Source organism: Vanellus vanellus (genome assembly GCF_965231255.1).
Source record: "Vanellus vanellus genome assembly, chromosome: 6".
Taxonomy (NCBI): Eukaryota; Metazoa; Chordata; class Aves; order Charadriiformes; family Charadriidae; genus Vanellus; species Vanellus vanellus.
Window position 1 is genome coordinate 54,188,392 of NC_138911.1, and position 13,200 is coordinate 54,201,591.

The 13,200-nt window shown below is 49.7% G+C and overlaps 1 protein-coding gene across 2 annotated transcripts in view; it reads left to right on the forward strand.

The window, feature by feature from the left end:
* Positions 1-2,616: 2,616 nt before the first annotated feature.
* Positions 2,617-13,200, forward strand: part of DAAM1 (dishevelled associated activator of morphogenesis 1) — a gene marked incomplete at its 5' end in the record, with an annotated part of 58,231 nt that continues 47,647 nt past the window's right edge. For both annotated transcript variants that reach the window (XM_082485222.1, XM_082485223.1), the window contains one exon: positions 2,617-2,799. In XM_082485222.1, the coding sequence (XP_082341348.1) occupies positions 2,617-2,799 (183 nt within the window). The remainder of the gene's footprint in view (positions 2,800-13,200) is intronic.

The window sequence follows — 13,200 nt, forward strand, 5'->3', positions numbered from 1 at the left end:
GTAGGATCTGCAGGGAAGAAGGCTGTGTAGCTGGACTTCGTTCTGACGATGCAATCTGGGCTGTCTGCAGCTCCCCACGACCTGCCAGGGAGCCGTGTTTTGATTTTGATCCATCACATCAATGAATATTCATCAGCCTTCTGAAGATTTAATGCTATTTGCCTGGTAGCTAACATGTTCTCTCTCTAACTTTTTTTAGCCTTGGTTGCTAATAACCTACAGCCCGCTCAGCCTACACTATAGGGTGATTTGGTTTTTTTAATTGTTTATAGATGAAAATGAGGAATCTCAATAGCTCCAGAGCTGGAAGCAGCTCAGAAATACCTTGTGTTGGTTACTACATGACTGTCTGCTTTAAAACTGAAAATAGAATCTTGCCTTTTGGTCTGTCATTCAAAGTCCTCGTAAAACATCGTCAGGAGTGTGTATCTCTGAAGAACGGGTGTTGTTCTGATAAAAGCTTTCCGTATGTTTTTGCAAGCCCAAGCCAGAGGTACATAGCAGCAGGTTTCAAGGATGAGGTTGACATGATATTGAAAAAGGGATGGAAAACACCCTGTGGAAGAAGAGAACGGGTCCATTTGCTCTGGACTAGCTGCAGGAGCAGGATCAGGCCCTGCTCTGGGCACAGCGTGGCCGTACCCATGGACTGGGAATGACCAGGCGACCAAACTTTGCACAGCTGAGGATGTGCGGGTCAGGACAGAGGTCCCGTGCCAGACATGAAGCCACCAGCATCTCCTTCTGCACCCCACTCCTTGTGGCTCTTCAAAACCCAAACCTGCAACATTTTACTCCGTGTTGGAGGGGACAGAGGTCTGTGTGTCTGTTTTTTTTGCTTCCCTCCTTCCTTTAGGAAAGAAATTCCCCAGCAGGTCCAAAACCCCTCCTAACATGGAAGAGATGCCAGCAGGCTGCTAATGGATTTGCTGCGGTGCGGGCTGCTGGGGAGCCGTGATGAGAGAGCTTTCATGGCAGCTGAAATTCCTCCAGTGGCTGCATTTTTCTAAATCCAAGAAGCTAAATGTGAAATGAGATTTGGGGCTCTTCAGGAAGGGGGAACTCTCCAGCCTGAGCAGAGAGCAGTTGCACAGCCTGGGATTATCCCCCGTGAAGACCCAATAGCTGTTTCTCATCGTTTGTGGTTCAGCAGATGATTACACCATGTGCTAAAAATTCGCAATTGAAGACAATTTCAAGGGTCAGATCCTACGTTAAAGTAATGTGGTTAGAGCCTGAATTTTCTGCAAGGTCCCTATTTTGGAAGGGCAGCATTTGCCCTGCAAGTGGTGGTGCAGGGTCCAACCCCTGGTCTGCCCCCAACCTGCCTCCAGTGCTAGCTGTCAGTGGGGCAGGGCAGCTATTTATTTGGGTGTATAAATCCATAGTCGGAGGGGAATGGCTGGCTCCAGGGAGATCAGACACTTCTCTCCAAATGCTGATCTTTTTTCCCAAGTCTGTTCATAGCTTTGTTAATAAATCTGAGTCATCTAAATTTCAACCTTCTGCATTAACCTTGGCTGTTTGTCCTGTCTCTTAACATCTCAGCGTCTTGTTTCACAGAGATAAAATGCGTGGGCGTGTGGCTTTATAAGACAAATGGTTAAGCTTTTTAAAAATTCTCTACTTTGCTGGTTGATTTTTCTTGTTAGGGTGTTTCTCTGCCATCCTCATTCCTCATAGGTGGCCCTCCCCTTGTATCATTGACTTGACAGTCCCAATTCTGGGGCAGTGTTTGCCTGGTTCTTGACATTCTCAGTCCAGCAAGACACATGTCTCCTTCCCTGAGCTTTTCTCCCAAACTGACTTTCAGAAATCAGCAAAACCCAAGCGCCCGCTGGTGCAAGCGATGACCCACGTAAGCGCTGCGTAGGAAAGTCTGAGCTACTGGCACCGTGTGAGTTTTATCAGCTGAAATCGCGTCTTGTAAATATTTACTGGAATTTCAAGGAGGGTTTGTCTAATTAAAGCCAAGTAAAACTTTCCATGAAAAAGAGCTACAAAACCGGTGCTTGCTGGTGGATGTTTAGGGACGCATTTAAGAGCTGGGGTGGGGGAGAATATAGGATATTTTCTCAGCTATGCTGCCATCTGTGGTCTTCATGAGGTCTTCGAGCACCAAGACACCTGTGCTGGGGACCGCATACCTGGTGGCCCCGAGGACATCCAGCTGTTCCTGGCAGCAGCCTCCCAAATTTGCCATACCCCTGGCCTGACTGAGACAGGGCCTAGCCTGGCTGCCACGGCATGGGGAGGTCAGCAGGGATATGCTGAGATTTGCAGCAGTGATGGGGTTCAGGACCCCTCTTCCCCACAGAAACAGTGGCGCGTCCTCCTGCTGCTGCCATCTTCGGCACAAGGCGAAGCAAATGCATCTTTTTAATTCGCGTGGTCGTCAAGGTTGCCAGGACCATAAACGTCAAATCTGAGCAGAAATATTTGGCAGATAAACTGTCTCGGCTCTTTCCCTCCGTGCCGAGCGCGTGGGTGGCTTTGATTCCTCCTCCCCTCAGCGGGACGGGAGCGCGGCGCTGCGGGGCGGCTGCTCAAGCCTCCTCTCTTCTCTTCCCCTCAGGATCTAGTGCCCAGGAAGGAGGGACGCAAAGGATTTTGGCCATGGCCCCAAGGAAAAGGAGCGGTCGGGGGATCTCCTTCATCTTCTGCTGCTTTCGCAGCAGCGACCACCCCGAGATCACGTACCGGCTGCGCAATGACAGCAGCTTCGCCCTGCAGACCATGGAGCCCGCACTGCCTATGCCACCGGTGGAAGAGCTGGACGTCATGTTCACCGAGCTGGTGGTAAGTAGGATGCTTTTTATTTTTCTCCCCTCCTACCCCCCCCACCCCCCCCCTTATTTTTTTTTGTTTCTCTCTTTCTGGTCGCCCCAGGCTTGGTTTTGAGTTTTGTGGCAAGCTTTGGTGTGAAGGGAACATCAGGGGCTGCTGTTGGGAGTGGGTTTGCACTGAACCTTGAGCTCTGCTCCTCCCTGAAGGTCCTGACAGTTTGGGGTGATTTCTCTTTCTTGTTAGAAAGTCTTGATTTTTTAGAGCAAGGGTTTGGGGTTGGTCTGCCTTTCTCCACCTCCTGGGTGAGGCAGGGGTGTCCAAGCCAGTAAAGCAGGTTGTCCCCCGTAGGTGCAAAGTGACTGTACTTACTGGGCACTTTTCTTCACAGAAAGCCTCCGGTGTGGGCTAAATTGAGAGTTGGGGGGTCAGGGTGTTGTTATTTTATCCCTCGGTACCAAAACTCTGAAAAACATGGATCAAAAAAAAAAAAATTGACAGCCAAAAAAAGGCTTTAATTTCCTCTGAGTGAAAACATTTTGGTGTGGTTTGTTGGATGGACCCAGAATGCTTCGCCTAGAGTTGATTCAGTGAAATGGGGTTTCTCAATGACACTTTGATGCATAGAGGGAGCTGGGAGTCATGATGCTGGTTGGTCACACCTCATGGTGTAGCATGTCCGGTTAGATGCCAGGCAGCATGGTTTTCATGAGCCATGCCACTTGGTAGAGGAGAGCTCCAGGTTGTATTACGAGAGCTGGTTTTGCCCAGATGTCCTTCTCCATGGGCCAGATGAGAAGGCAGACTGGGACACCCAACATGGCACGGCGAGGATGAGACGTCCTTGCAGCAGAACTCTTCTTGCCGGCATCCCACAAAACACCACCAGTCAGGTTTGGTTTGTTCAGGTGGAGCAACTGCCTCTGTTCCACTTTTTTCTCCACTGATAACTTGGCCAAATCAGATTTTCCTGGGGAAATTCTTTCCCATGGAAAACTCTCCCTGTGCCCCAGCCAAAGGTGGCGTAAGGGCTTGTTGTGCTCTGGCTCAGCGTCGCCAGCCAGGCTGAAGGAGGCATCTATGGAGGCTCACACGCTGGACCCCCACCAAGCCTGTGGCACCTTGTCTCAGCCCAGAATTTTCAAAGCATCTCCCCCAAATTCAGCCAGATGCTTCATGCAGAGGCAGTGCTGCATGGAACTGCTGTGTGTTGCGCGAGGCAGGAGCCCAGAAGTGCTCGCAGGGACCAGCCGGACCCAGGGCATGGCCTGGTGTAGCCTTTCTGCTCTCCATCCCTTGCTCCACTCTGCCAAGATTTTGTCAAGGGAAGGGGAAAAGCTGCTCAGAGACAGCTGCTGCTTCAGGGCACATGGGCTGGTTCCCTGGGGACTGAAGTCATGTAGACAGGGGGGACTGTGGGTGCCCAATGTGCTCCCATGCAAGCAGCTGCAACCCCCTGGCTCCCCAAAAAACCCATGAGGCAGTTCTCGACCCAAGCCAGCGCCAAGTGGGAGGGAGGGGGAGGCTGAGCTCTGCCCCGGGGGTGCAAGAGGGCAGATCCCCATTCAGGGGAGTGAAGTTGCAAATCCCCCCCACCTCCTCCATTACAACAGCTCCTTCTTGCTCTCGGTAACCTGTTGGTGTCGGGTATTAAATTTCAGCATTAGTTAAATGGTTTGGAAAGTGTCCCACTGTTTCTGTATAACCCACTGTGTAACATTTGGAAGAGAGACAGAGAAAGCACTCAGAGGCGCTGGGCTGATTTTTACGCCTGTGGGAGCCCGATGCCACCTGGCCTGTCATGGTCAACCATCCGGGGCAGGATGGCTTGCGACTGCTCTGTGGGACCAGGGCTTCCTCCAAAGTCCTCAGTTGTCTCGGTCCATTGGGTTGAGGGAAGTCAAAGCGGTTGGAGGGGTTCTGGAGACTTTGCCAGCTCGGGTTGGTCCTTGGCCAACTCTTCTCTTGCCACTTAATAGTGACTTTTCTGCCCTGTTTGTTCCCTCCAGGGACTCGGAGTGGCAGGGGTGGAATATTTCAGGCCTGGGACGGGGCGATATTTTTGGGGATGTAGCAGCGGTGAGTTTGGTCACCGGGATGGACAGTCTTCCCACAGAGACCAATGATCCTGCTGCATATATCAAAGGGCAAAACCTCTTTCTTTTTGTAGCTATCCCACAAAATATTGTCTGGGCTTTGGGTGTTTTTAAGTGTGTGGTTTCGTCTGATCAGGAAACATCCGTAGCGTGAGAAATCAGTGACTGTCCCGCACCAGCAGCCGAGGACGAGGGCCTGAGCTGCAGAGGGACTTGGAGCAGCTGACTCCAAGGTCAGCTAAAGGCTCAGTCTGCTCTCCCGGTGTGTATTTCATGGCCTGCTGTGTGTTATGTGGACACTTCAGATTTTAATTAGAATAGTGAAAGAGAATAGTTAAATAGTTAGGGTTTTATTTTGTGGCCGTGCAAGTGTTTCTCAGGAGGAACAACAGGGAAACAGGGGACAGTTGTTTTTTTTTTGTCTGGGCACAAACAGGAGCAATCAGCCTGTAAGAAATGCCCCATGTCCATCCCGGGCTGCAGGAACGATGCGCCCTGTCCCAGCCAGCGGTACGCAGCAGGCAGGAGCTTTTTCCTGGCTCAGGGCAGATGCAGATGTTGTTGCTGTGGTCAGTGACTGATCACTGCTTCCTCCTGGAGGGACCTTTTCCCTTTCCCTTCCTTTCCCCCCGCCTGGGCTGAATGGGTTTTCGTCGGGGTATTGTTGGGATGTCGCTCAAGCGGGCACCGGCCCGTCTGAAAGGCTTTTCTTTGTCCGCTGTCCTGCCGGGGCTCTGGCCAGGCTCAGCCACCCAGGGAGGAGCAGGTGCTGGCAGGGAGGCGCAGACAAAAGCGGGATATTTCAGGAAGATTTACTAATTTGCAGCTCCCTTGGCTGGGACAAGGCTTTACAATTTCGTGCAGCTCTCCTTGCATTGACGTCGATGCATCCCATCAGTTCGGGTCGGTGGTGTTTGCTTCCTGGGACTTGTGCAGCAGTGTGATACCCGCCAGGCAACATCCATCGGATTTAAGGAGTTTCAGGAGCCATCAGTCTTCCCGTAGGACACATCAGGAGGATCGCTGTGCTGTGGGGCTGCTCTGCCCTGGCGAGGGGGAATATCTGGGGCTGCAGGAGCTGCCTGCGAACCAAGAGAACAAAGCTGTGCCATCTGCCACGGCTTCTTTCAAGAGGCTCCTGCGTATCCAGGCTAACAATACGGCGTTTCTTCAAAGGCTGAAATCTTGCTTGCATGCTCAGAGAAAGCACTTGCAAAGCTCCACATAATGGTGCCATATGGTAGATCTTGCCATAACAATCCTCTCTATTTTCCGCCAGCAACTAGACTTTCCACCAGATGGGTAAATGACTGATGTCCTTTATATCTGCTTAACACTCCTTGTCACTCTGAGGTTTGTAATGAAACGCTCTGTGTGTGGTGGTGTGCATCGGCCCTGCGGGACGTGCGCCGGGCGGGGGGTGGAGGCACAGGGGGATTGAATGGCTTGGTCTGGAGAGGGCAGTGGGAGCCTCAGCATGACCCCTCGCTGGCTCTTCTCTTGGTGGAGCAGGTCGCAGCGGCATCTCGGTCCTAGCAGTACCAGAGTGATGCTCCGCTGGCTCCTCAGACCACCTGGATGCTCGGAGGAGCTGCCAGCTCCAGCAGGGCTTTGCGTGCCCCTGCAACATGAGGTGCTGCCTCTCCTTTGCCCCAAACTTTGCTTCCAGCCTGTGTCCCTGCCGGTGGACAGATGGGCTCAGAGGAGGTGCTGCCCCAGCCACCCCTCAAGTCTTGTCCTCCCAAATACCTGGGCTTTGAGGAAATTCCAGTTACTGGTACCCATGTGGCTTCTCAGACTTTTGACCTCCAACTCATCGTTAGCGATGCGGAAGAAACTAGAGCAGCCTCTGTCTAGCCCTGCATCCCGCCTGTGATGTGCAGCAGCCCATTTTTAGCCTATGAAAACAGAGCAGGCAACCTCCCCCGAGTCCCAGCAGCCAGTGGGTCTGGGGAGGTGACACCAGGAGGAGAGTGCCAGGCTGTGCCACCTGGGCTCAGGACGGGTGCAGGCTCTTGCCCGCTGACATTGCACGGTGTTAGTGACTGCCTTCACTGGGATCTGCCGGAGGGGAGATAGTCACACACGGTCTCCGAATTGCTGGGCTTTATGCCTTCCCCTCCCGCGACGTGGAAGGCTGCTCCATCCCTCCCTGCTGCTTTATGAAGTAGTGGAAACTCGGGAGCCTGGGGAACAAAAAAATAGTCTTTGGCAGCTTACAAGATTTATCACAGCGTTTGTTTTTGCTGTACTTGGGGCAACTAATGCGTTTCATCAGAGCCACTCTTTGGATGCTATCTGTTAGGAGATAGCATCCCCCGTCACAGAGATTAATGCTGTGTTGCTTTTGAAATGCTTTCGTGGTGGTCTGTGGCTCTCTGTGGGGTGCTTGGGTAAGGTGCTCCATGCGTAACTCCCGCAGAGCCGTGCCTTCCCACCCTCTCGGTGTGCCAGGATGGTTGCTATTTCGTATGCTGCTCGAACGGGGAGCGGAGGGCAACCCCAATGCGAGGAGAAGGCAGTGGTGGAGTCAGCGTGAGCGCTGTTACGTCTTATTAGCAACGCCGGGTTGGGAACTCATTGCTAGTGATATCCAGTTTTACTTAGGAACTTAAGTAATGTGCGTTTCCCTGGGTTTCTAATCCAATAAGGAGAAAGTATGAGGTTTTGGGCCTTGCAAAACAACGCGGCTTTTAAGTAACAGCTGAGGGATCAGCTGCAAAGCCAAGCTTTGCATTTCATGCTTGCAGGTCAGCTGTCATTTTTTGCTGCCTGGTCTTTGCAGCATTAAGTACTTCAGGATTCATTGTTCAGGAACCACTGAACAATGGCCGAAGCCATTTTCTCCAATATCTGCGAAGAAAAGCATGCAGTTGATATCCAGAAAAAAAATATGATTGCAACAACCCTTGTGTCCTGGGCGAAACACCCCTTTCTGCAGAGTCTATCCAGGGCCAGACAGGCAGCACGGGGCTCCTGACTCCATCCCACCACCATCTCCCAAGACCAAGATCCCTTGAGCTTATGAATCGCTTTTAAGGAAGAAAACTAAGTCATTAGGTAACGTCTGCTTCTAAATTCACTCTGCAGGGAGCTGTGTGGACGCTTTTACCGGGCTGCCCAGGTCCTGCTCGTTAGATGCGAACAGCCTGGACCTGCCATGCTCTCATCTCAGTCTGCCGCTCACAGCGCTTGTTTTTGTCACCTCGTGGTGTTACACCCTCACAGATAATCTCATAAACGTGTGTTTTGATAGGTAAGCATCTGATATAGAAGTCGCACACCTACTTGGCGAGAAAATCAGGATTTTCTGCCTACACATGTTCCACGGACCTGAATGAAGTAATCTACTGAGGAACGCTATATTTCAGCTGAAGCATTCGTGTAATTGCAATATCTGTTACAGCTACAAACTAGCGTGGGGGCTTGCCCAGAAACCGTGCTGTTCCTGACCCATAATTTTACAAAGGAGCCATGTTATAGCACAATGTAAACCCCAGCTGACAGCAGAGAGCACATAAGAAACCCCTTTGTTTCCAAGACAAGTACAGCTGAAGTGGAAAAATTATATGGTCTACCTGCTAAATGCTTTCCACTTTGCACTTCATAAAAGAGGAGGCCACATCCCTGGGAGATGCCTGAGCAGCTCATTCAGTAACGCCTCGGTGACCTTAATTGGGGCATTCAGGTTTTTGGCTTGCCAGCTCCAAGTGTTTCTGGCACAGGTCACCACGGAGGGTATCGGCCTCATTGGATGGGGCATCTGCTCCAGCAGGGGTCTTCTGCTTCCTGATTGCTTGGTGGTTGGGTGGTGTTGCTGAGGTTACGGGCAGGATTGAGGAGCACATGGGTTGTGCTTTATCACCGACTTCAGCAGGAAACGTTCCTGCTGGGAATAGCCTGTGTCTGCTTTGTATCCTTTTGCAGATGTGAATGAAAGCTGTTCGTACTGCTGTAGTATCTGTTGCCAGCAGAGTATGGGCGTTCCTCGGTGTGCAAGCATCACTGAGGTTGGCTGTCAGCAGCCGAGGCTTTCTGCAGCCCCGTGGGCAGGATCCTGCGTGAGCACCCAGTGGTCTTAAATCCCATTGACTCCAGTGTTCACATCAATACTTTTATTCATGGGGATCGGCTTCCCTTCCCCAACACCACCTAACATCTGTAAGCCCATCTGGTGCCTGCTTGTGCTAAGCATCTTGCTGAATGTCAAACCTTCAGCAGAATTTGACTCCTTGCAGGGTGACTCTCTGCTTTGCACCTGCTCAAGTTCTTAAATAACTTTAGGATGCCAGGTGTGACCAGAGCCAGAGTTGTGGGGAAATGAGGAGCCCTTGTCGCACCCAAGCCATGGGTATGCAAGGAGCCTGTTTCCATCTTACGTTGCCCTTCAGCATCAGGCTGTAGCTGGTTCCTGCTTCCCTCGGCCACATCCTTTGGGTGCCATATGCAGAGTGGTAGATCTTTCAGGAATCTTTCAGGATCAAGTTGGCATGGGCCTTTGCAGCCACGAATTCCCATCCAGCCCCTTTTTGAGGTCCGTCGCAGGGTGTTATCTGAGGAAACCTTGGAGGGGTTTAGCCCCAGGCCAACCGTGCCCAGCTTTCCTAAGTGAGCATCCCTATCGGGCAGGGGACATCTGAAGCCACACGTGACCTGTTGGCTTGCCTTCCAACTTCAGTAGCTCTCAGGGATGCCAGCAGCAGAGGTGGTATCTAAAAACATTGAAAAGGGAGCTGCTTCTTTGGGTCCATAAATAGGTGGGAAATCCACATCCGAAACTTCCTCTTATTTATTTGCCAGCTGTGCTTTATTATGGTACAAGGTGCACCCACCAAAGGACAGTCATGCCCAGCTGTGCTTGACTTGAATTTAATCAATTTTAGTGATCACAGTAGTAAATAATGAGCCAATAATTATTACTTTGTTGTTTTCAGGGTTTACGTACAATTGTGTGGAAGAAACGCACAAACGCACTGGCGATCCACCTGCAGGGCTTTTCGGTCTGAGTGCTCTTCAGCGTAGTGATCTTCTGTGTAGATCAATAGCTCAGGCTGTAAAAGTACCCTGTGTTTAATTAAAATGGGAGAAGGGTTTTCCAGATAATGTCGGTGAAAAGGTCGTAGAAGGCCAAGCTCAATAAATAAAAAAAAATGTATTTATGTGCTTATAAACATACATTACAACAAAAAAAATGATTGAGACACCTAAATAGATACTTCTCTCTTAAAATACATTAGTATTGGAATATGAACACCTTTAAAAACTTTAGCCTATTAAAATAATGAATTAAATGAAACAATATTAAAGCAGTACATGCTATCTCCCTCTGTTTGAACTGACGGGAACGTGAACCAGCTGCAGCTAGGATTTATTAAGGAGCTAAAACAGCTATTGATGGCCATAAACTTTCCTGCAGAAGAAGAAAGGGATACATATTTTATTTACGTCTGGCCAATGTGTTCAGGTCAGTAACTGAAAGTTGCAGAGCAGCGTGGATTGGGGTCTTCCCTCTTCCAGTCTGGGACTAAGAATTCAGTGTGGGAGGAGGTTGACTCGGCATAAAGACTTTGAAGTGCTTACACAATTATTCCTTGTTGCTGCTACTCATTCCCTTGCCGTAAGCAATTTCCTTTATTCAAAAAATTCATTACATGATAAAGGCAAAATTAATAAAAATCTTCTGTTATGCTTATTCATTAAGAAGTATGAATAGTTGAGGTTTGATCATGTTCTGTAATTCCAGCTGCAGGTTGTCATGGGGAAATTAAAAATATACAGTGATAACATTAGCTGAGGTTGGTTTGTCTGAGGCGTTGTTTTTAAGTTCTCAGGGTGCTATGTCTGAAAAGATGTGTGCTAGGGAGGAAGTATTTTTATTACTAATACTAAAAATAAAAGACTTCATTTACTACCTTCCTATTAAAAAAACCCAAAAACCAAAAAACAAACAAAACCCTATGATAAATCTGCATACGTTGAGAATTGTAATGGCCTAAATGAATGTCGCAGATAGAGGAGCTCCTCCTGCGGTGCTGGATGCATTTCAAGGCAGTTGTTTTTTGCACTGTAACAGCCGCTGATTAATAAGTCTGTTTCTCTAGGAAAATAGCTTAAAAGGAAAATAGCGAGCTAATTAAGATGGATTCTGAAGTGGAGGTTTATGGGCGCCGGTGCAGATCGCGGCGCGGGCAGGCAGCTGCCCAGCTGGCCGTGCGGGCAGCGCCGTCACCCAGCGGAAGAAGATTAGATGAGGTACGGGGAGAAAAATGCTGATTGCCATTTCCCTTGACACCGCAGCGTTCTGGGATAAGCCAGACTGATGAACTTGGAGAAGAATGCCTGGAAGAGAATGAAAAAGTGATATGACCCCTGAGAAAGGAAGCTGAGGCAGCCTTCAACGGGCTTTTTTTATTTTTTTTTAATTCCCATGCTGTACCAGTTAATGCCAAAAGTTGTCAAAAAGTTCCCGCTTGTTTCTTTCTCTCTATTTTTTCTTTTTTTTTCTTTTTTTTTTTTTTGAGCAAACTTGGATCTCTCATGGTTTAGTTGAGGATGCAGGAGGTCTTGCCTTTACATGCTGTAGTCTGACTTACAGAAGATTCTAAACTCTGTGTGTGCATCCATCAGGAGTAAATTCACTTGTTCTTTATTATGTTGGTCATGTATTGATCCGGTGATGTCTTTCTGTATATATATGTGTGTGTATATGCACACATATGTATGTACATATAAACCCAGAACAGGCCAGCAAATTTTAATTATTTTTTATTTCAATTATGGCAACGGATGACCTCCTTCTTATCCCCCATATCCTCCATGTATTACGGTTACACAATTGCCAAAAAGGCCAATGGAATCCTGGGCTGCATAGGGAAGAGTGTGGCCAGTAGGTCGAAGGAGGTCATTCTCCCCCTCCACTCTGCACTGGTGAGGCCACAACTGGAATACTGTGTCCAGTTTGGGGCTCCCCAGTTCAAGAGGGACAGGGAACTGCTGGAGCGAGTCCAGCGAAGGGCAACTAAGATGATTAAGGGATTGGAGCATCTCCCTTATGAGGAAAGGCTGAGAGAGCTGGGCCTCTTTAGCCTGGAGAAGAGAAGGCTGAGGGGAGACCTTATTATGGCGTACAAGTATCTAAAGGGTGGGTTGAAGGAGGATGGAGCCAGGCTCTTTTCAATGGTTCCCAGTAACAGGACGAGGGGCAATGGGCACAAGTTAGAACACAGGAAGTTCCGCTCAAATACACGGAAAAACTTATTTACGGTGAGGATGACAGAGCACTGGCACAGGCTGCCCAGGGAGGTTGTGGAGTCCCCTTCTCTGGAGATTTTTGAGACCCGCCTGGATGCAGTCCTGAGTAATGTGCTCTGGGCCATCCTGCTTTAGCAGGGGAGTTGGACTAGATGATCTCTAGAGGTCCCTTCCAACTCTGAAAACTCCGTGATTCCGTGATAATTTATTAGCCCAAAAGGTGCATTATGCTTAAAACTGGAACACCTCTCTTATGAAGAAAGACTGAGGGAATTGGGTCTCTTTAGTCTGGAAAAAAGACGGTTGAGGGAGGACCTGATCCATGCTTATGAATACTTAAAGGGTGGTTGCCAGGAGGATGGGGCCAGGCTCTTTTCGGTGGTGCCCAGTGACAGGACAAGAGGTAACGGGCACAAACTAGAGTATAGGAAGTTCCACCTAAACATGAGGAGGAACTTCTTTACCTTCAGGGTGGTAGAGCACTGGAACAGGCTGCCCAGGGAGGTGGTGGAGTCTCCATCTCTGGAGACATTCAAAACCCACCTAGACGTGTTCCTGTGCAACCTGCTCTAAGGTGTCTCTGCTCTGGCAGGTGGGTTGGACTAGATGATCTCCAGAGGTCCCTTCCAACCCTATGATTCTATGAAAAGTTTTTCATCTTTTTTCTTACAACCTCTGAAGATATTTTGGGGCTGCAGAGCCCCGTACAGGGAATTGTCCCTTACTGGATCTCTACTCCCCAGCTACTTCTTGCAGAATGTTTGGTGACCCACGGGACCTGTGGGATGTAGGGAAAGAACCAATGATGGTTGTGCTGGGGTGTTGCAGCCGCGGGTGGGCAGCACTCAGGCTCGCCCAGCTCCAAGAGCCCATCCTGGAGGTCGCTTCTGAAGTCAAGAAATTTGCAGCATCCTGCTGGTTTCCTGCCGTTGGCCTCCATTAAAGCCTGTGACACTCAGCCTGTGGAAGACTCTCATTAAAGCATCCGCAATGGCATGGGTGAAGTGGCAGGGACAGGAGCTTGCACCACGCTGTGAGTCTGGGACTGGACTTGAAGCCCTTTCTGCTG